The sequence below is a fragment of the Thunnus albacares genome, chromosome 6 (genome assembly GCF_914725855.1).
Source record: "Thunnus albacares chromosome 6, fThuAlb1.1, whole genome shotgun sequence".
Taxonomy (NCBI): Eukaryota; Metazoa; Chordata; class Actinopteri; order Scombriformes; family Scombridae; genus Thunnus; species Thunnus albacares.
In genome coordinates, this window is record NC_058111.1 from 27,825,873 (window position 1) to 27,847,270 (window position 21,398).

General features: G+C 42.8%; 1 protein-coding gene across 4 annotated transcripts in view; it reads right to left on the bottom strand.

Annotated features, from left to right (window-relative positions):
- Positions 1 to 1,503: 1,503 nt before the first annotated feature.
- Positions 1,504 to 21,398, bottom strand: part of sik3 (SIK family kinase 3) — a 38,490-nt gene continuing 18,595 nt past the window's right edge. The window contains exons 4-26 of one of the 4 annotated variants that reach the window (XM_044353259.1): positions 20,745 to 20,906; positions 20,435 to 20,559; positions 20,049 to 20,172; positions 19,563 to 19,681; positions 19,037 to 19,147; positions 18,550 to 18,684; positions 18,006 to 18,083; positions 17,280 to 17,389; positions 16,318 to 16,474; positions 16,016 to 16,165; positions 15,829 to 15,902; positions 14,561 to 14,695; positions 12,920 to 13,061; positions 9,778 to 9,897; positions 8,878 to 8,936; positions 8,581 to 8,690; positions 7,661 to 7,827; positions 7,391 to 7,518; positions 5,858 to 6,624; positions 5,605 to 5,759; positions 5,035 to 5,164; positions 4,817 to 4,943; positions 1,504 to 3,427 (exon numbers count right to left, since the gene is read on the bottom strand). In XM_044353259.1, the coding sequence (XP_044209194.1) occupies positions 4,822 to 4,943; positions 5,035 to 5,164; positions 5,605 to 5,759; positions 5,858 to 6,624; positions 7,391 to 7,518; positions 7,661 to 7,827; positions 8,581 to 8,690; positions 8,878 to 8,936; positions 9,778 to 9,897; positions 12,920 to 13,061; positions 14,561 to 14,695; positions 15,829 to 15,902; positions 16,016 to 16,165; positions 16,318 to 16,474; positions 17,280 to 17,389; positions 18,006 to 18,083; positions 18,550 to 18,684; positions 19,037 to 19,147; positions 19,563 to 19,681; positions 20,049 to 20,172; positions 20,435 to 20,559; positions 20,745 to 20,906 (3,380 nt within the window). In that variant the 3' untranslated portion in view covers positions 1,504 to 3,427; positions 4,817 to 4,821. Of the gene's footprint in view, positions 3,428 to 4,791; positions 4,944 to 5,034; positions 5,165 to 5,604; positions 5,760 to 5,857; positions 6,625 to 7,390; positions 7,519 to 7,660; positions 7,828 to 8,580; positions 8,691 to 8,877; positions 8,937 to 9,777; positions 9,898 to 12,919; positions 13,062 to 14,560; positions 14,696 to 15,828; positions 15,903 to 16,015; positions 16,166 to 16,317; positions 16,475 to 17,279; positions 17,390 to 18,005; positions 18,084 to 18,549; positions 18,685 to 19,036; positions 19,148 to 19,562; positions 19,682 to 20,048; positions 20,173 to 20,434; positions 20,560 to 20,744; positions 20,907 to 21,398 lie in introns of all 4 variants that reach the window. The other 3 variants (XM_044353261.1, XM_044353260.1, XM_044353263.1) reach the window with 3 other exon arrangements.

The following is a 21,398-nucleotide window of genomic DNA, read 5'->3' on the forward strand; positions in this document are numbered from 1 at the left end:
AGAAACAGGAGTGGAGCAGAGAGCTGGCTTGCTAAGAAGGGAGAGGCTGGGATGGAGAGAAAAGTCAGGAGGAAGGGATTGGAGGAGGTTAAAGGAGGGAGACGGGTCAGTCTGATCAGGCAGATGTGTGTGAAGCAGCTCTCTCCTCCCTGTTATATCTGAATCATCTGCAGTGCTTTCCATTCACTCCGGCTATCCCTTCCTGTGTGCCACTGCTCCCCCCCTCCTCCCCAACACACACACACACACACACACACCTCTGAAACAACCGTTCTCATATGTCACGTTATTAGAGGTGGAGCCTCCAGTCTTAATTTTAGAGTTTCTATCCTGCCATGGAACAAGAGAAGTGCAATGTCTTCCATTCCAGTTGTTTTTCTTTCCGCTACACGACGGGTGCTCCACTCTCTCTTTCTTTCTCTCTCGCAGATCTCAGTTTTGGCTTGGTGCAAACAATGAGAGAAAACAGGAGGACAGATCTGAAAGAGGAATGAATTGAGAACACCCACTTCGCTGCTTACTCCTGTACGCACACCATCTGCTTTTCAGAGTGAATAGCGGTAAACAGGAAGTGACATGGTTGCGAATGGAAAGCACGGGCGCTGCAATGACACCATCAACAGCTCTCAGATGTATATAGCAAACAATAAGTCAACCATGCAGCCAGGTATTTTTGAAATCTGGCCAGTAGAAACATACAAGAGGACCTGGAGCTCTATTCTTTGCACCACAGTCTCTGGCTATCCCAATATAGACTCAGTATCCAGGGGGGATTTCATAAGGGAGGATAAATAATAATAATAATAATAAAAAAAAAGGAGACAGGGGGTGTTAAGGGCTCCTGTATCTTTTCAATCCTCTGCTGTGGTCCCCAGTGTGCTGTAGCCTCCATCTGGCTGTGCTTAAGCCCCACCCAGCTTAGGGCGCCATGTACAGACCTTGGTAGGCATGTTTAAGGTGGGCACACCCTGCCCTGCTCTGACTGAAAGCTTGTATTCCTCTACTGTAGAAGTCCAATTTTAACACTTCATTCCTATGGTCACCTCCTGAAATGTTTCCCTTTTATGGTGTGGAGGTGACTCCAGGTGTATCCAACGACGACAGGATCCATTAACTGTCCATGAAACGCAGCCATCACCTCCTCGGATCATCCCTTCCAAGCTAAGGGGGGGGGGGGGGAAACCAAAGTAAGACGGAAATGAGAGAAGTTAAAGGCAGGGAAAATAAAGGGGGTGAGGAGGTTAAGGGGTGTGTGTGTTATAGTAGCTGTGGTGATAAGTATCCTCCTTGGTTGCCATAGTAACAAGGTTAGCTTGGGAGGAGGGGCCATGTCCGTAAGGCGTCATCCGATCAGAAGCTGATGTAGTAAAAAGGATGGTGGGAGGATCACAGCAGATAGGTAGGGCAGACAGAGAGAGAAAGAGAAGTGGGTTTGGCGGTCTCCACACTTGTGTTTTGGATGATATGTCAGCTATTTTACAAGTTATTCCCTTGTTTTTTTTGTCGTTGTTGTTTTTTTTGTTGTTTTTTTTTTTTTTTAAAGAGTGTCAAGTCTCTGTAGCACCCGAACCAACCCAGACAAAGCCCAAAGCCTGACCCTGTATAGCCTGCCACACTACCCCATAAACAGAAACAGGCCCAACATCAACAAGAATGACAGTCACAACAACATCAACGATTGAAATGATACTTTAAAAAGCAACACAAAATAATTACTCTCCTCTTATTCAAGTGTCTCGATATAATAATATTAAAACAAATAAGAACAATCTTTTTACGACACAGAAAGAGCCCTGTCTCTCTTATCTCTGTCCTCTTTTGGCTAGAAATCTCAAGATTCATAAAACAAAACAAAAAAAAAGAAAACATTTTGAAGACATCCAAAAATACAAATGATAAACAATACCAATATAAAAAAGCCTCCCCAACAACATCTAAAAACAAAACAAAAAAAAAAAGTAACAAAAAGAAAAGATTTGATACAGAAATTGCAATAGCGTTCTATACATGGCATCACTGTACAAGGAAAGGAGCAAATGTCTGGTAAAACTACCCACAATGCAATACACTGTCACTGACATGGGAGAGGAGGAAGAAGGATGGAGGGAAAAAAGGGGTAACATAAGGCGGGGAAAGGTAGGGTTGGGGGGGTTGGGGTGGGGGAGGGTGGAGTCAAAAAGCAGGGTAACAGCATGACAGAGAGCGATGAGACGAGAGAGGAGAGGAGGGGTGGAAACAGACAGAGAGGATAGCTTGAACCGAAAGTGCAGAATTACTTATGTAATCAAATAAACAATGTTGTCTTCCTTGCAACACAGAATTGTTTTTCCTTTAATAATAATAATAATAATAATAATATTCATTATAATAAACCATCTTTTACAGAAAACAGTAATAACAATAAGAGTAACAATATTGACTGTAATGCCTAAATGGACATTAGCCATAAAAATGAATTTTAAAAAGAAAATAAAAAATAAAATGAATGCCAGAACAAGAAATATAACAAAAAAAAAAAAAAAAGAAACAATGAGAGAGCTGGTTTGTCCTGTGCGATGTCACTGAGCTCCATCTTTGGAGAGAGCGGTTTAGTTGCCCAGTTGGATCCTGACCCAAAACGCCCGCCACCCGGCCGAAAAAGGGGCCGTCGCTGCTGAGATTACAGCCCGCTCCGGAATGATCTGCTGCGGAACAGCAGGAGGGGTAATAGAGGAGGAGCGGACTGAACCTCTGCTCACCCCTTCTTCTCAGTCATGCGCACACACACACGCACACACGCACGCACGCACACACACACACTCGCACCTAATGTGAATACTTTGGGTTTGTGGCAGCAGTGTGTATGTTTCTTTGTGTTGTTGGACTCCATGTTCTTGCGTGTATGACTGTATCGTTCCGTTGGCCAATGAGGCACATAATGAAGTATGCAAACTTTTAATAAGAAGACACAGGGTGAAAGGGGAGGTTTAGGTCAGGGCAGCAGGTGGGCGTGGGAAGTGGATGGGCCAGGTTTGCAGGGGAGGAGGTGTTGGGGGGAGGAGGGGGGGGGGAGGGGAGGGGGTTGAGGGGATGGGCCGAGTTGAAAGAGGGAGGAGCGGGAACCCCGATCTACCCACAATGGGAGGTGAAAAGAAGAGACAGCCCGCAGCAATGAATGCTGGATGTCTGTGCAGGAAAATGCTGGCACTTTGACCTTTGAACCCCGAGGCCCCACCTGTGACCCCCACCACTCTAATGTCTACACCCACCCACACTCCCCCTCTATCGCGCGCAGACTGCCCTCCCAGGGACCGATGGAGACAGACAGATGGACGTAGAGCACCCCCGCTTGGGCAGACGACGGTGGTTTGGCGTGATGCTGCTCAACTCAAGTCAACACAACTCAGGATGGCTGATATGGACCGCTGTACACAGGATACACCGCCTCCTGCAACACAAGGCAGAAGGAGGGATGAAAACAAAATACAATTATCATCTTGCCTTTACTCTCCAATTAAAACATTTGATTTTTGATAAATAATCTTAGAATAAAAAAAAAATGAACCGACAATAATAAGTCAGTTTATCGTGTTTGTCAACTTGTGCTGGTGCAAAAATTGCATGTTTAACCTTTTAGGACCAAGATTTTCACTGCCGTCCCCGGTGTAATAGTGCGAAGCTGATACTTGATCATATAGAATCGACTGAACCAACTATTTTTAACAATAATTATAAGAAAATATTTTAAGTTTTTGCCCTGCAGATTATGCAATCAGAGTTACAGGTTATTTTAGCTTAAAATACACCTGTATCTAGAAGGTCCAACTGCTGATTAGTCACTTCCTTGTCAGAAATGACATCACCAAGACAAAAAACATTAAACAACAAATCCACTACTAGTTGAAAGTGAAACATATCAGCCAGGGGAAGAATACAAAAAAATTCCTAAGCATTATATAGCTGATGCTTCACAGGAGTGGCTTAAAAACAACAATGTTAATGTTGCGTCAGAGTCCAGCTCTCAATCACCCAGAGTATGTGGCAGGACTTGTAAATCGCTGTAAACTCAGAGCCCCCCTGAGAAACTTAAAGGAGCTTGAGCAGTGCAGGGCAAAAAAAATGTGTGTCCAGTTGTGCAAAGCTCATACAGACCGATCCACACAGACGCACAGGCTGCAGTTGTTGCCAGAAGTACCTCAACTGAATACTGACTTGAGGGGGCGATCCATTTTTTTTGTGCGTTATATTTATACTTGAGGTAAATGAATCCGTTTTCACTTTGACAGTTGATCATTGTCAAAAGGCCTAATTGCATCCACTGGGATTCAAACAAAAACATACAAAAATCCGAGAAGGGTAATACTTTTTTTATAGGCACTGTATCACTTTCCCCACATAAAGAAATCTGTAAGGAACATAAACAGATAATATGCACAGCAAAAGCAAAGAAAGCCAGGTAATTAATGTTGAATGAACCATAAAAGAAAGATCAAAAGCACTTACTCAATGATCATCACATAAACTCTATAAAAATTATTTTTACAAAGTAATTTATAGGTTGAGGTGGGACCGAAAGGAACCTGGCTGACAGGCTTTGGCAGCGTTCCCGTTCATTTGGGATTAAAGAGAATATTACAGCTTGAGGCCAAACACTGGCCTTAAAGCTGAGGAACATTTTTGAATATGCAATTTTATATGTGCAGTATGTGTTTGTTTTACCAAAGCAAAAATATCACTTTTTGGACATATGAGATGGATAAAAATGGTTTAGTTTAACTTGACCGAGTATAAAAAGTTAAGATAACCACTTACTACCAACCCTTTGCTGCTTGTATACCTGTGCTAGACCCCAGCCTGCTCCATGCTGTACTGCAGGTCAGGGGGCTTATAGCTGAGGAGCATGTCACTGGTGCAGGAGGAGGGGTAGCAGGCTGCCGCATGGAGCTCCCCTTCAACATCACACACTGTATGAGAAACACATACTTTTTTTTTTACTTGTATGGACAAAAAAAAAAAAACTTGATAAAACATTTTAGATGACTGTCTCCTACTGACCTGACTCTTCCCGCTGGTGCAGCTGCTGGCTTCCTGTCAGTGACGTCTGGCTGAGAATGTCTGACATGCGAGCGGAGCTTAGCGCCTTACCGGCCAACAGGCTCATCCCAGACATGGGATCTGCCTGGTCCTGGAGAGAGAGTGAACAATTTTAGACCCAGACAAAACCTAATGATACTCAATGAACAGCTTTTAGCTGACTATGAGTCAGAATTTTGTTTGGATGACTGGGTATTCTTTGAGCCAATGTCCCCAAAAAAAACATTTTAATGAATAAGACTTCTAGGTTCATTCAGTCATAAAAACATTCGCTTGCTTCCTTTGGCAATCATCCTGCTGCATGGGCTCTATCCAGCACTGCACAGGCAAGCAAAATACTATCCAATATACACTTACACTTAATATATGATTGTTCCTGCCAAACATTTTGCAAGGTTTCACGCTTAAGATATAATTTTAAAACAGTCCAGCTAAATTAGCAATTTATGATGCTGTGGGTTTTCCTACGTCTCCTCGTGACAAAGTGTGATCAGTGTGGACTGTATGAACCAGCAGAGGACTTTCACTCACATAGGCATCATCAGCGGTCTGGATGGTGTGGTGGCGCTGTAGCTGTCCTCTGGACCTGTAGGTGTCACCCTGGGGACCTCGCGAATAGCCCACACCATTATGATCAGGCACCTCCATCGCCTGTCCCGGGGGTCTGCACTCCACATGCTCAGAGTCTGACAGAAAAGATTTGGTAAATGTATGTACTGATACTAATCTTAATACAAAGTCTTACATAAAGTTCTGTATCTACTGCACGGTAGGCAGGCCTTACCTCTAGTTGCGGGAGGATTCCTTATGTAGCCATGCCTGTGTGTTGGGGAGCTGTAGGGTGGGGTGCCTCCTCGGGGAGGCCCCAGGAGCTCATGACCTTCCCCTGCTTTGGCCAGCAGGCCCTCATGTGTGTGGTGGTAGCCGGCCGGCACCTCATCCTCCTCCATGCTCTCTGAGTGAGGCAAGCTGGGGCACGGCGCCTGGGCCGGGTGCTGTTGTGGTTGCACCTCCGGGGGTCGGATCTGGAGGAGGTGGTGGTAGTGTTGGCCTCCTGAGGCAACCTGCGGTGCCGGTGGTTCTAAGCTCTCACCCTGGCTTAGCTGGCGGAGAAGCAGCATCTCTCCATACTCTTGGGGCGCACCACTGGGTGGTGTGGGGGGCGCTGGGCCTGGCCGGGGGCTCTGCCTTTTCAGCAAGGCAGCCAGGTCCTGTGGCGGCAGCCTGGGGTCAGCGTGGCCTGTTAAAGAGTGGCGGGGGGACAGGAGGCCCTGCAGGGTGGGGGTGACGTGCTGTTGTGGGGGGCGGTAGTCCAAAGGAGTGGGGGAAAGCAAGGCCTGTTGTAGTGTAGAGGGGGTGCCATAGCTGCTGGTCCCCACCGCCCCGCTCTGGTAACCTTCCAGGCCGGGAACTTTGAGGGAGGCTCCCTGCAGGTAGGGGCTGTAGGAGCCAACCACTCCGGAGGCGCCCCGGGAGGCGGCGTCGCCGGAGAAGAGGTGGGGATTGAACTGGGCCTGGTCATAGCCTGATGTGAAGCGGCCAAGGCTGCGACTGAACAGAAGGAAGGAATGCAGAAGATCATTAGCAAGGTGTCGTCAAACATGAACATTCTCCCAATCCTCTTCACAGTGACAATATATCAGCTAGCTTAAAACAATCTACAGCAGGCCTGCATGAAATCACTGCACACAGACAGCCTACCAAAAACAAACACAGGTTCAAGTATTCACTGAGAGAAGTTAAGATTTTCAAAAGGCCAAATTTTCTTTAAGCGTATGTGTGAACAATGTTAACCGTTCTCTCAGTGAAGGTAGTCCTGGTTACAGGGGTGTAGTGATGTCAGAAGTAGTCCAACTGTTGGGACCTGTAAACATACTTCCAAAACATTTACATCCAACCACTCACCCAAAAGCAATGAGGTGGAGAATATGTTGATGATGTCATCTCAGCCAAGTCGATGAGGGATTTTCATTAATTTTGTTGTCAGTGGTAACTATTAATGTTGTCATGGTCTGTACTATCAAATGTAAAATATCTGGCCTGAGCAACAGTATTAAAGTCTGAAGTTTCAAAATACAATTTTTGTGAAATCAGTGGACATGGCAGGATTGAAAACCACAAATAAAAACAGTGACAAACATTTACAGTGAGATGTGTGAAAATACAACAAATAGCATAAAAGGTGTCCATTCAGAACGGTGAGGTCACAGAAAGAAATAAAACTAAAAGTTAAACAAGACACAGAAATAGTCCATTGGTTTTATGGGGAGGATTTGGCAACCATCAGGGGATGCGGTGACAGGACGGGTGGGGTCACCTGTGCGTCTCGGCGTTGTCTGCGCTCAGCTGCTTCCCGAGGACTCTGTGTCCACATGGCGTGGACAAAAAGCTGCCCGGTCTCTGTGCCCCACCTCCCAGCTCCACTTCCTGCACCTGAATGGTCACCTGAATAAAACAGGCGACATTAGTTTCCATTCATGTTTATGAGCATTTATAAAAGTGATTGTGTTAACAGCATGTTTAATTAACCTGCCTGTCATACATGTAACCATCCCTAAAGACAAAAATAAAATGCCATTGCAGTCACCTGCTGTTGTTGAGGTACACCTGGTGCCAATGGGACAGTGGGGCGGGCAGACGCTGCCTGCTGATTGGGTGGTAGAGACATTCGAGGCAGGCCTGTGGGAGGTGGGCTGCCGCTCTGGCCCTGGTATAGTGATGGAGCACCGTGCTGGTACTGCACTGATGACGGACCTGACAGGAGGGGAGAAGGATCATGTGAGCAAAACCTTTAACCAACGTTAAGATGAAATCATCATCCGAGTTCTCTTTGATCCACGGAAATCCCTCAGCCAATGACAGCGAGGAAACAATTAAGTTTTCTGAGGAAGTTGTGCCATCAGTGATTCATAAACTGCTCATTCCCAAGTTTTTCTGGTTTCTGTCCTGTTTATTTAAGCATGCTTGCAACATATATCACTATTACTTTTTCAACTCATTGTCTTTGACCTGACTAACACCCAAACTAACTGTATAGTTACAATCTGTAAATAAAATCAGATTGATTTTATAATCTCTGGTAATTACAAGTCATTGTGTTCTCGATAACTGATGTGTTTACTCACCTGCTGTCCCTGGTTGCGCAAAAAATATTTTCATTGAGTCAGCATAAACTATGCCTTCTAGTAGATTATTCATAACATAATGTCAAAGATGAATGCATGTCAGATGTCAGTGTTTGTATAGAGATGACAAAAGCCAGCGAGAAATTAAGAGTCAAACGTTGTCAAAACACTGATGAAAAGCAAATTGCACTTCCAGCAATTCTGATGCCTCATATCCATTTCAAAGAACAAATAACCGACCACATCTTCATAATGTTGGCTAGTCAATTATGATCAGTGAATGACTGACTGGTGTATGTATCCTTCAAAACCCGAGTTCAAAGCACCTACACCAGTTACAAGGTAATAGGCATTCAAACACTCTCACAACTGTATTACTAACCATGCCCTTGCATTATGCCTGCAGAGCCAGGCGGAGGGCTCTGATTGGGCTGTCTGAAGAGATGGTTGCTGGGATGTGTTGGCGGAGGGCTGGAGGGCTGGATACGCAACCTGAGGGAGGACAGGACAGAGTAGGAGAGGAGAGGAGAAGAGAAGAGATACGACAATGATGTAACACTTCAGTCGATAGCACTGCACCACAGTATCAAGTTCATTGTTCACCGTTCAATAGCTGATGAGTAATACGTGTGTGTGTGTGTGTGTGTGTGTGTGTGTGTGTGTGTGTGTGTGTGTTCACCTCTGGAGCTGGTGGGTTAGGTGACTGGGCTGGCTCTCTCCATGGCCTAAAGACAGACCCTGCAGGTAAAGAGAAAATATAATTTGACTTAAAGCTGTTAATGTGATTATGACTGCATGAGGTGATTTAAGTGCTGATAAGCTGTTAAGTGTCCAAGAGAGTGTTCATTTTGACACCTGATTTTTATTTCCTTTTAGTCTTCAGATGAACACGTGTGTTAGTTTTAGTCAAATTTTACTCTTTTGGTTTTTGTTAGTTTTAGTCAACAATAACTACATTTTAGTCTCATCTTTGTTTTGCATTTTTCTGACTACAGCTGTTGCCATCTTTGTTGTGTATAGTTACCATGGCTACAGGTGTCATTCTCATCTATCGTGAGGTTAATGGAAAAAACACTGTTTACTTGTTAATACACACAGTAGCCATGTCACTCTGCAGTAATACGACAGGCTGAGTCTCCTCAGCAAACAGTAACAGATGATATTATGAGTTGCTATAAGCCTTCATGATGCAATATAACACGAATGTTTTAAAACTAACAATAGATCATAAGGTAATACAAGTACGATTCAAGTCAATTTCATTTGTATATCCCAATATCACCAATTTTCCTCAGGGGCTTTACAGTCTGTACAGGAATACAATATCCTCTATCCTTGGACCCTCGATTCAAACAAGGAAAACCTCCCTAAAAAAAAACCTTGACGAAGGAAAAAATGGAAGAGATCCCTCTCCCAGAACGGTCAGACATGCAATAGACAATGTTTTACTGTTTCAAGTTCTGCCTATTTTGCATGAAAGGTTCTAAACTGTTCTAAACATCACTGGTGACATAGTGGATAGATGGAAATTGTGGTTATATCTTTTAATGACATCTTTATGATAGCTGTGTGTTCGTACCTGGATTTGCTGGTGGAGGATTTGTTGCTCTTGCTGGTAGAGGATATGCTGTTGCTGGGTGTGCTCCAGGAGTCGCTCATCCTGCTGGGCAGCATACATTTTCTGGAGCTGCTCACACTCCTATTGAAAAACACAGACATGGACCCGCAAATATTAAATTTACACACAGAGAGAAGTCATTTTAATTACTTAAAAAGAAGTAGTGGATGTTAAAAACGGCGTATTCTTGATAATGGCTGCAATTTTGTTTTTCTTAGCTCATTCGTGATAGCTGATGAACAAATCGACTTGTATGGTTACTGAGAAAATAATGAGGCATTATGTAGTGTGTGTTATTGCTTATCTGTAAGAAATCACCATCTTGCTAGCAACTACAACTGCAGCAAATGTCAGCACCAACCATCATATCTCAGCAGTTTTAAGGCAAATTCTCATTTGTGTAGTTAGTTCATGATGTTTAGTGTTCAGAGACAACACTCACACATGTCTTTAAGCACTTTGCTCAGAGTCCAAAACCATGAGAGCACCAGCTTATATGAGCAGCTACAGCATGTTCTCTGAGGCCATGTAATCATCCCTGCACTTGTGTACTCCTACGTTCTTCTGCGCCGCTACACTTTCACAGGCTGAAGGTCATGTGTGTGTTATCCTCTCCTTTGCCCATATTAACCCTCTTAACACTTGAGAGTACTGGTAATCCCAACACTTGAGAGTAATGGTAATCCCAGCGCGTCAGTGCATGTCTAAAATGAAGCACCCATTGCAAACATGATGATTATCCTTCCCCCCCTATCTACGCCTACCGACTGGTCTCACTGCAGTGTCGCTGAAAATGATGTGATGTCTCAAGAAGCAGTTTGAGGTTTTCTCAGGTCAAAGACCACATTTGACTTCACCTGCGTCAAGATTACAGTAATTGTGTTAGTGTTTAATAGCCACATTGCTCAAATCGGTTCATCTGCTTTACACCTTTGACGTCACTTGATTACTAACAGTAAATAAACAAAAGAAGAAGAAGAAAAAAGTTGAGGATTAGTGAAATCTGGAGTGAATGAGTTAAAACAGGGTTCGCCATCTAGTTTCATCCATGTTAATTTTGATGAGAGACATTTGTCCCACCTTGTGTCCCTATATTTCTAGTAGTTTTCCAAACACTCGCCAACACTTTTTAAATTGTATATAATAATAATAATAATAATAATATGATTTTAAAATATCTCATATATGTTTTTCCTTTTACGTTGACTACTCCAGATACTGTGATAGATACTGATTATATATTGTGTAGTTCAACTTAGCACTTCATAATAGGGCTGCAACTAATGATTATTTTTATTATTGATTGATCTGCTGATCATTTTCTCAATTAGTCAATTAATCGTTTAATCTATGAAATGCTGATAATAGTGAAAAAATTGTATTCACAATTTCTCAGAGGGCCAGTGATGTCTTCAAATTGCTTGTTTTGTCTGACTAAGTCTAAAATGTTAAAATATTCCATTAACTTCCATGTATGAAAAGGAAAAACAGCAAATCTTTACATTTAAGAAGTTGAGACAATCAAACACTTTTTGCTTTACTTGATTTTTGCTTAAAAAAATGACTGAAATGTTTCACCAACTATCAAAATAGCTGTCAATTAATTTTCTGATGATTGACTAATTGATGATTCAACTAACCGTTACAGCTCTACTTCATAAGGAGACATTTCACAGTTGTCAACCATGAATTAAATTCACTTTCTATCTCTATTGAGCAGGGCTATTTCCCTGTCCCACCCGTTCTGTTGTCTGTGTAGTTTAGAAAACTTTGGTTTAACCACAACATTTCTTTATTTTACACCTTCCCTTGTCACTACTCTAATAATGTTCTATTTCTAGTCCAACCTTTGCCCCAGTAAAGTCTAAAGGTGTCTCTTGCAGCATTGCTGCTCACAATTTGTAAGCTTCTCCCCTGTGATGCTGTTAACTGCTTTCACCTATCACTTTTTTAAACCCTGTCTGAACATGCTGTTCACAGGATAAGACCTTATCCCCTAACCTAGCACATCAGAAGCTCCTGAAGATCTGATCTGAACCGCAGCTAGGTAGAGATGAGGAATGGCATTCTGCTTCCTCAGGACGACATAGTACTCCTTTCCTTTTTTTTAAAACACTGCAACTAGAAATTAGCTAAACTGACTAAAAATAAAAAAAAGGAACAGTAGCATAGTTGGAAACACATGGCAAAGTTAATATGATTTTGTAAAGTCTTACATGGCCAGTACTGCAGTAATACCCACACACATCTCAACTGAAAAAAAAAAAAAGAAAAAGTTTTGCACTGAAGCCAAGACCAGGCGGGAGAGCTTGCTTGAGGAGGCAAAATGCAACAGTCAGCCAACGGGGGAGCTTTTCACTGTGGTACACATCTGGTAAGTGACTGCTATTACATTGCTGCATCACGGACTTTGCCTCAGCTCGTAAAGCACAGATTTGCAGTGCCAGGGATCTTGGTTTCTATTCCCAAGTGAGCTGGAATTGCATCAGACTAGCTGCAATGTATCACAATTTCTACACTTTTTTTTTTTGCTTTGAGAGCCAAATGTGTTGCATCACTGTTTGCAAGCACCTAGCTATCGAGGGCGAGGGGGGTGGGGGGTAGGCAAAGCAGAGTAAATACCAGGCTGGAATCTCTGAAATCTCTGCACCTGGTGAAGTAATTGTGGAGTTTGGTATTGATCGATAATCTTATCAACCTTCCACAGAGCCTTATTTTCTCCTATGGACCCTTCTGTTATAATATTAACATCTCATAGAAAAGAACAGATGATTTCTTGGTTTATGTTGCTCATCTACATTATATTACTGACCAATAGTCTAGACTTCTCTCTCAAATTACTAATCTAAACATATGCAGTCATCAAAAACAGGGATTGGGTAATATGTAATGTATATATCAGATTTATGGAAAACAAAAAGAACCCATATCACGGATGAACACCAATTTATTTGTTTTCAGCGAGAATGAAATATCATTCTTTCTTCAGCCAGTTTTTCTCTGGTGATTTACGTAATGAATTGAAGTATTTATCCTCAACAAAGTAGCTGTTTATACAACTACATTATTCATATTTTCCCTTGATATTAGGGTATTGACGTACCTGCTTGAGTTGCTTAATGAGGCTGCTGTTCTCTAGATGAGCCTTGAAGGCTTGGATGGTGGCGGCGCCGTCAGAGAATCGTCTGACAGGTGAGAAGCGCTCCATGGGGAGATGAAGGGTGTTACAGTCTTTATAACTGGATCTGAGGAAGGGACCACAAGGAGCAGACACAAACACGTGTGTACACAAATCCACACACATACACACCATTCAGTCATACAGACAGATGAGAGACAGAAACAGATGCATTAGAAGCATGAGCTCTTCAAACCTTCACACAAAATATTGCTGGTTAAAACAAAGTATCTGACAGTGATACGTTAAATGTGTAGAAAACATCAGGACCTCGACACTGACACAACTAATAAACAGGTAAAAGCTGTTTTTTTTTAAAATGATTTCATTCATCTTGTCAATCATGACAGAGGAGGAGACAGGTTAGAGAGGAACTGTGCAAAATTGGTTTTAACTCACTGTTGAGAAGATGCTGGTCCTAATATTTTGAAAGTTGCGCAGTGACTAAATTTATTTTTAAACTCTTCACACATCCTCAACATCCTCACATAACAACTGAAGTCAATGAGACACAAAGTTTCAGGAAAAGAAATCTTACAGTTGATCATCAGTGTAACGTAAATGACATTGTATACATACCATTGTGAATGGTCTAAGGGCAACACTGCCAATACGTGACATTACAAGAATGCTTCTTGAGGATTTTCTACAAGTTAAGTTCCTTAACTTACCATTGATGACAGATGTTTCTCTGTGAAGTGAGCAAGAGATAAACTACTTTTCATAGCAAAGAGCACATAAGTGTTGGCATGTTTCACATAGAACTAATTTACTGGACAGAATGGAAATTGGACTGGATGATGCAGCTGTTATTTTCATCAAGAAATAAAATGTTCTTTTCAAAAAATAGCCCAGTAGATCACACTGTGGGCTTGCCAAAAATTACCCCGTGAACAAATATATAGCTTCTAGTTCAACAAAGTTTCACCCATTAATTGTAGCTCAAGAGATATTGCCTTCAAGCACAGATTTATATGTCTCAAGACCCATTTGAGACAACAGGTTCTGTCTACCGCTGCATGTTAATACAAAAATTCACAAAGAAGAATAAATGGACCCAGTATCTCAAAAGACTTTATAAACTGAGTTTGAGGAAGATGATACTTATTGGGGGGGAAAACAGCTAGAATTACCACATTAACAACACCAAAACACCAAAATATGACTGCTGTTGGAGAGAAAATACACAAAGGTAATGATTTAGCTTTGAGAGGTTGCTCACACAAACACAGTTAACCTGCCACATGCCTCCTCTTTTCAGGTTTGTGAGGAAGAAACTGTTATTTTGAATGGTGGTTTACTGATGATGTGGAGATATATCTGTCATGTGCCACACCCTCCACCTCCAACACCAACATTGACAAAAATATATTTGCTCTATGGAAGAAGCAAAAACCTCCGCCAGGTGCGAGCACATCATCAGCAATGTGTGTGATCAGCCATGTGTGCGTGTGTGTGAGAGATAAAAGACAGAGTTAGGCGTAATATGCCCCTCATTTAATGCGTGAGTATGTGTGTTTGTGCGTGTTTGTGCATATACAGCTCGGAGCGGGCGTGTCCCCTCACCGGGTGTGTATGTCGGGGGCCCAGCCCCCCCTCTGGCGGGGGCCCTGGGGCCGCTGTGACTCTGCCGCGGGCTCGCCATGCGATGTGCTCATGAGCGCGTGCGTCGTGTGCCGCTTGGAGCGGTTCGCCAGGTACCTGGGCCGCAGGGAGGGGGGAGGACGGGGGTGAGGGTGGGAGACAGGAAGCAGCGCTGGTCAGCTCTCTGTCCTCATTGGCTAATGGAGACGGGGGGGAAGGCCCGCCCCTTCCCACCTCTGCCAATGGGTGCCATCATTCATATCATCTTAGCCAATCAGAAAAACAAAAAATAAAATTACACCATAGATGGATGTTATAGCTTATGGGAATACCACAGCCCCCCAGCTTCCAATTTAAGAATTGGACTGGTTGCCATTTTTTTTAAAAATCATTGGTTTTGCAAGCTTCAGAGTTAGCAAAGCTGTGTGAGAAAGAGTGAGAAAGTCGGGAGAATATTTTGGCACTGACTGAAATGAGAAAGATAAAGAAGCTCTTGGCCAAAGAGTTTGAGAGACAGGAGGGCGGGATTTGGTAGCAGATTCAGTTTGGAACTGCGGAAGAAGGCACTTGCACGATGGAGAAAGGAGGAGAGATGGGGTAAGCACCACAGCAGAGTGGCCACCTCCCGTGGGAAAAAGCAGAGCAGCCTAAAGGCACTCACTCCCAGCAACCCAGGACACCAGCGAAGTCTACAGAAGGTGCTGTCTGAAGAGGACCAGCTGGGAAACCCTTACCTGGACTTGTGAATCCAACAACAAACCTGCACCTGTCCTTACCCTCATCCTTCCATGTCAGAGCTCTTATTTCTTTTGTAAACATGTCTATAAACTTCCAGTACATATTTTCTGTGTCAATCCAATGTTTTGGGTTTTTTGTTTTTCCTGGATTTGACATTTGCTGGCTAAGCTTTTAGTGCAAGAAATGACAGTATGTACTTCCTGTTACTGGCCTGGTGCATTTTGGGCCTGTAAAGGGTTTGTTTACATAGAAGGTGGGGATGCAGATCTGTATTCAGAATCATAGTTATTATTTTAATAATGTGGGATCAACAAAGAATAATTGCAAAGGCAAATGCAACAAATCATAAAAGAGAAAATTACAAATGTTTAAACTAGCCTCGTCCTTAACTCAACATTCATACAGAACCTGCTGACCTGTTGTCACAGGCTACGGATCTTCCAGAGTATCCAGTCTAGACAGCACTTCTGTATAGTATATACCCATCGCTCAAAACCGTCACCGTGGGTTACCTCTGTACTGCCTCTTGGTCTGGTTCTCCGTCTGAACCCTCCTCATCCACCGGAGCTACAGCAGGGATAGGGTGCTAAGAGAGGCAAAGAGTTTACTGGTCAAGACTCCTGCAGTTTACATAGAGGGAGAAAATACAAATTGCATTCATTCAAAAATCCAGATCCTGAGGTTAACGTCTATACTCACCGGACTGGCAACGAGTGGTGAGGGCCCCCGGGGCCTCTTGAGGAGCTGAGCGTGTAGCTGAATGTTAGCCCCCCCATCGGAAGCTCTTCGACCCAGAGGCCCCATGCCGTTGAGTAGCTGCAGAGTTGGTGGCTGCAGCAACGACTGCTCCTGAAGGATCAGCAGACACAGGGAGTCAGTTTGGAAGGGAATTTCAATAAAGTTAATATTTAGTCCCAACAACTACAAACAGTCAGACACTGAAGGTTTCTGGTCTTCTAATGCCAACTGAAAGACCTAACACCAAATCTAACTGACAGTACCTTGTATTCCAGCTGCTGTGTGGGCTGCAGGCTCTGTGTGGGCATGAGGGTGTGCATTTGGCCCATAGTGGGGGCCAGTGGGGGGAAGGGGGGCTGGGGCACTGCGCCTCGAGGGAAACCTGGTGGCAGTTTCTGGAGGTCCTCCTGCATCTCTGTCCTGAGGTTGGAGGAGAAAAGAAAGACAAGAAGGAGTCAGTGGCTAATTTTATGTGCTGTCAGTACAGCAGAAACTAGTTCATATACTTGTTCATGTTTATTTGTGATGGATTATTCAAATGCACCTTTATTAACACACTCTCCACTATCCCTGTATTAATTTACACACCAATAAACACTTCCTATTTTTGATAGCCCACTGATTAATTTATAAAGGTTATAAAAAGTTACCAGCTATTACATTTGATCACTTTAGGACAGCCATCAGTACTGAGGAGTTGGCAGAAACACAGCTTCTACAATTTTTTTGGCAGCTGCCTTAGATAAATGCAATTGTGAAGCCATCTTCTACCCAAACATCCAATAATATGACTGAATACAGTGAATAAGTAGGAGACACAAATCAGACTGATCTTTACCACAGAAGAAAGAAAAACTGGATCTGCCAAAAGATGCAGACTTGTTGTCTGATATGTTGTTTGCATGAGTTTGCATCCTGCTAAGGGCTTATTTGGGTCTTTATAAACAAGAGCTGGCATTTACATGTACCAAATCAAGAACAAAACATACACGGTAAATAGAAGTGCAAGGGAAGGATAGTTAACAGCATGAAGACTCTAAAATTATGCTTTTGAGAAAGTACTAAGGCAATTTATTTGTACATACAAGACATAAGAAATAGCTGTCGTGTTATATTACAGACTGCTCAGCTGACAGTTACAGAAAAAAAAAATACTACTCATGATACTGTAGCAAATAACAGACACATTAATTGTATATTGAAGGAATGTGGGCCTGTGTGTTACCTTTGGTCTGGTACCCCCACAGTGTGCCGCCTCATTGAAAGGTAGCGAGCCATGGCCTCAGGAGATGGCTCCTCACCTTCATCACTGTCCAGTGCCATGCTGCCATCCGGCTAGACGATAAATAACATATATTTGGTCATTACTGATGCCCTTTGGGAGCCCGTGTGATCCTTTGCATGCTTATGTGGCAATGCATCAAAAAAAAAAAAGAATATATACACTTGTCAATTCTAATATACATGCTTCAAACTTCTGCTTTTCTATTAAAATCCCTGCTGCAATGCAGTGATCTGACGCATTCTTGTGTTTCACAGCATTTGTGAGTCAGCTTTGAGACTCTGCGTGTTATGTTTGAGTATGTGTGCATGGATGTGTGACTGTGTGTCTGATTATTGTCTTTGAGACTGATCCCAGGCTATATGGACGGTAGTAAACTGTAGTAAATATTGGACAGACAGCCAGTGACGACACACATGCACATCTATGTCAATAATATGGCTTTAAAACCAGATGCTGTCATTTTGACTTTTATGCCACAGAGAATTGTTGCAACAATTCCTTTCTAAGTTAAGAGTATCCTGTATAGAACAATTTTTGCCAGCCAGGTCAATTAGAAGTGGACCATGTTTGGGATTTGGGGATTTCATCGCTAATGAAGGGCAAAGACCTATCTGCAGTCTGTGAGGCAACTCCATGACCAGAAGACTGGCATAATCTTCGACTCACCTCAACAATCTGGTTCTCAGGGTTGATGAGCTGGACATGGGGAACGGTCATGCTAACTGGATTACCCTGCGGATCCGTCTGCACATACACACACACACACACATGCACGGGTCATGTGAGGATTGCACTAATTTTCTAACAATCTTCTTAGAGCAGTGGGATTGGCAGATGTGGGTTAAAGCCAATCAACTCTATTCAGTGGACTGACATGATGACTACTGTAGGTGACACTGATGAAAACAGTCATGTGAAACTTTGCTGTCTTCAATAAGATCATTCAAAATCAAAAGGTATTAAAAAACATTTTTCTTTGATGCAAAAAGAGGAGATTGAATAAAAATCAGTCAGTCCAAAGGTTCTGAAGACCTTCTACAAAGAATCAGTTTATACATATAATAAATTCTTAGTATATACAGACACACATGATCAATGAGTAAACTTTGGGGTCTCTAGAAACCTAGTTATAGCTATTAAAACTTAGCAAAGAATAGCCCAAAATCTCCAAAATATCATCAAAATATAAATCAACACATGTCAAATTTACCTGTACAGCGTTAAGGGGATAGCTAATGGAGCGTGGTGTTGGTGGAGCAACACGCAAGGTCTTGTGTTTCTTGAGGCGGTCAGCCAGCAGACTATAGATGGCACTGTAGTGATCGTATGCATCTGTTTGTAGGGACTAGAGAAGAAAAAGGCGTTCAGACCAAATCTGGCAATGCGTGAAAAACGGCAGTTCTGCCGTTCATTTTAACGGGGGCAGTGTGTTCATGCTGCAGGGGGTGGGGGCCATGTAGGGCTCAGCAAAAAAAAATGCAGCGGTCATCCAGCAAAAAAGTTGAACCAGGCTCAACTTTTGCCAGAATGCAACATTACGTCATCTGACAATGCACCACATGGGCCAATCAAGTAAGCAGGTGATCACACCAAAGATGCCCATGGGATGAAGAACCTTGTTTACCATGTAGCATTGTACCATTCTGTTGTTTACCGAAGACCAGTCTTGGTCTTAACGCAGCCTATTGGTGTCATACCTGAAGCGTGCGCTCTCGGTCCAGACCCATCTCAGACATGGCTATCAGCACCTGTTCGTTGATGAGCTCCGTCTCTCTCTCGGTCTTAACCTGCTCACACTCTGCTATCAACTGATTCAGGTAGAGGAAAAGAACGCAAGGGAGGAGAGATGGGGAGAAGAGATTTGGTGTTGAAGACAAATTGTCATGGCAGCAGCAAGTGCAAACTAGATGAACCAGTTTGGAGCACCTACTACATTTTAAGAACTGAGATGACTATTAAAAACAGTTTAAGAGGCTGGACAGTAGCAGGCCATCTTTGAGCACAGTTGGTTCATCTTTGTGACGACACACACTGAGGCAAGTCAAGAGCATCAATTTATACTAATTGTAGCAAAAACAGACGATAATCACAAGAGAAATACAATTACTCAAAAACTATTTTGAAAATAAGGCAGGTCAAAGATTCTTTTGCTTCAGGTAAATGTTCGTTACGCAACCCTGCCTTGAGTCCAGATGTCTACTGAAAATGATCTAGAGGTCTCACCCTGTCGAAGTCTGGGTCTGGGTCTCCTTGTCTCATCCACTTGTTCTTACAGATCTGCTCCATGGTCAACCGTCTGCTGGGCTCCAGCACCAACATGTGTCGGATCAGATACTCACAGTCTGCAATAACGCACAGACACACATTCTCACGTGAGACACTCAGAACAGTGTTGGTTACAATGGATTCAAATCATAATGTGTTTTAATGTATAGCATAAACATCCGCAGAAAAATCTCCACTGTCTATCTTCTGCCTTCGAATTTACCATTTTCTATGGTTTATATGAATGTTTTGATACTTTTCCTTGACCACAGCCACTTATCAACCCTACAGTGTTAAGTACTTGATTAGAAGGAGATTCATTTTGGGTGGAAAATCATTTTGCATTGTTTTTTTGGCTCTTGGATGGAAACACAGCTAGAGACATATTGGCCTGTACTCTATAGAAGAAAGTTTGTCGGATAGAGGGGATAAAAGTTGACCTACCTGTGGACATGAAGAAGGGGATGCGGAACTTGCCACTTAAGACACGTGCCCGCAAATTCTGTAGAGTACTGCCGTCAAAAGGTAGGGCACCACACACCAACACGTATAACACCACACCTAAGCTCTGTACAGAGAAAAGACAACAAGAAACAAACTATGAAATATCGAATGTCACAATTTAGCCTGAAAAGCAGTGACACGCTTATTATTGCATGTATATTTAAACAAACTATTATTTTGACTAATTAATTAATCCATCTTCACGATAGAGGTTAGACAGTAGATGCCCAAAGAAGAAAAAATCTTGCTGGAAAGTTTACCTCCAAAGTTAACAAAACGTCATCTCACTCTCACAAGGCCTGACGCCTTCCTAAACGTCTACTTACCCATATATCTACTTTGGGTCCGTCATACTCCTTGCCCTCAAATAGTTCTGGTGCTGCGTAGGGAGGGCTGCCACACCATGTCTTCAACAGCTGGCCTCGAGAAAACAGGTTACTGAAGCCAAAGTCTGACAGGAGATGGAGAGCAGAGGTTTATTCAGTCTCATCACTTTCCTTGATAGAGTGAATTCAATCAGCCCGGCAAAAAGCTCCCGAAGCACATGTTGACACTTGCCTACACCCACTCACACCAAGACAGCCCAAAACCACTAAAAAGTTACTCATCCCTACATTCTTAAGTACAAACACACACCTGCGATTTTGATGTTCAGGTTGTGGTCCAGCAGCAGATTCTCAGCCTTCAAGTCTCTGTGGACGATGTTGCGGCAGTGACAGAAATGGACTGCTGCCACAATCTGCTTGAACTTCTTCCTGGCATCCTTTTCCGCCATACGCCCATGAGCAACCAGGTGGTCTGGAGACACACACACACACACACACACACACACACACACAGTTTAAAGATTTATGGTACTTGGAGCACCCTGGTAGCCAAGTGGTTCTTGTCTGCCACTTCAAAATCCTCTGTCCAATAAAAAAATGCCAAAAAAAAGATTAAAGAAAAAGAAAAAAAGATTTATGGTACTTAAGTGCAGTGTTTCTGCTGTGTACATGAACATCAGAGTGTACTAAACAGAAAGCCCTCACTGTTCTTCCCATGAGACTGACTATGTGAATACACAGTAAGTGAAGCCTTCTAGTTTGACCTCACAAATCACTACATTAATGATGAAGGAGAGTCAATTGATTCATTTTGTGCTATAATACAATAATGAACAGACTGTGCAGAGACACAAGTTATTGTGGACAAACACAAAAGTAAAACCCTCAAATCAAATTAGATTGAGTATTACTTTAACACTTTTACTTGTATTCTTCTTTATTTTGCACAATTTGTGTATTTGGA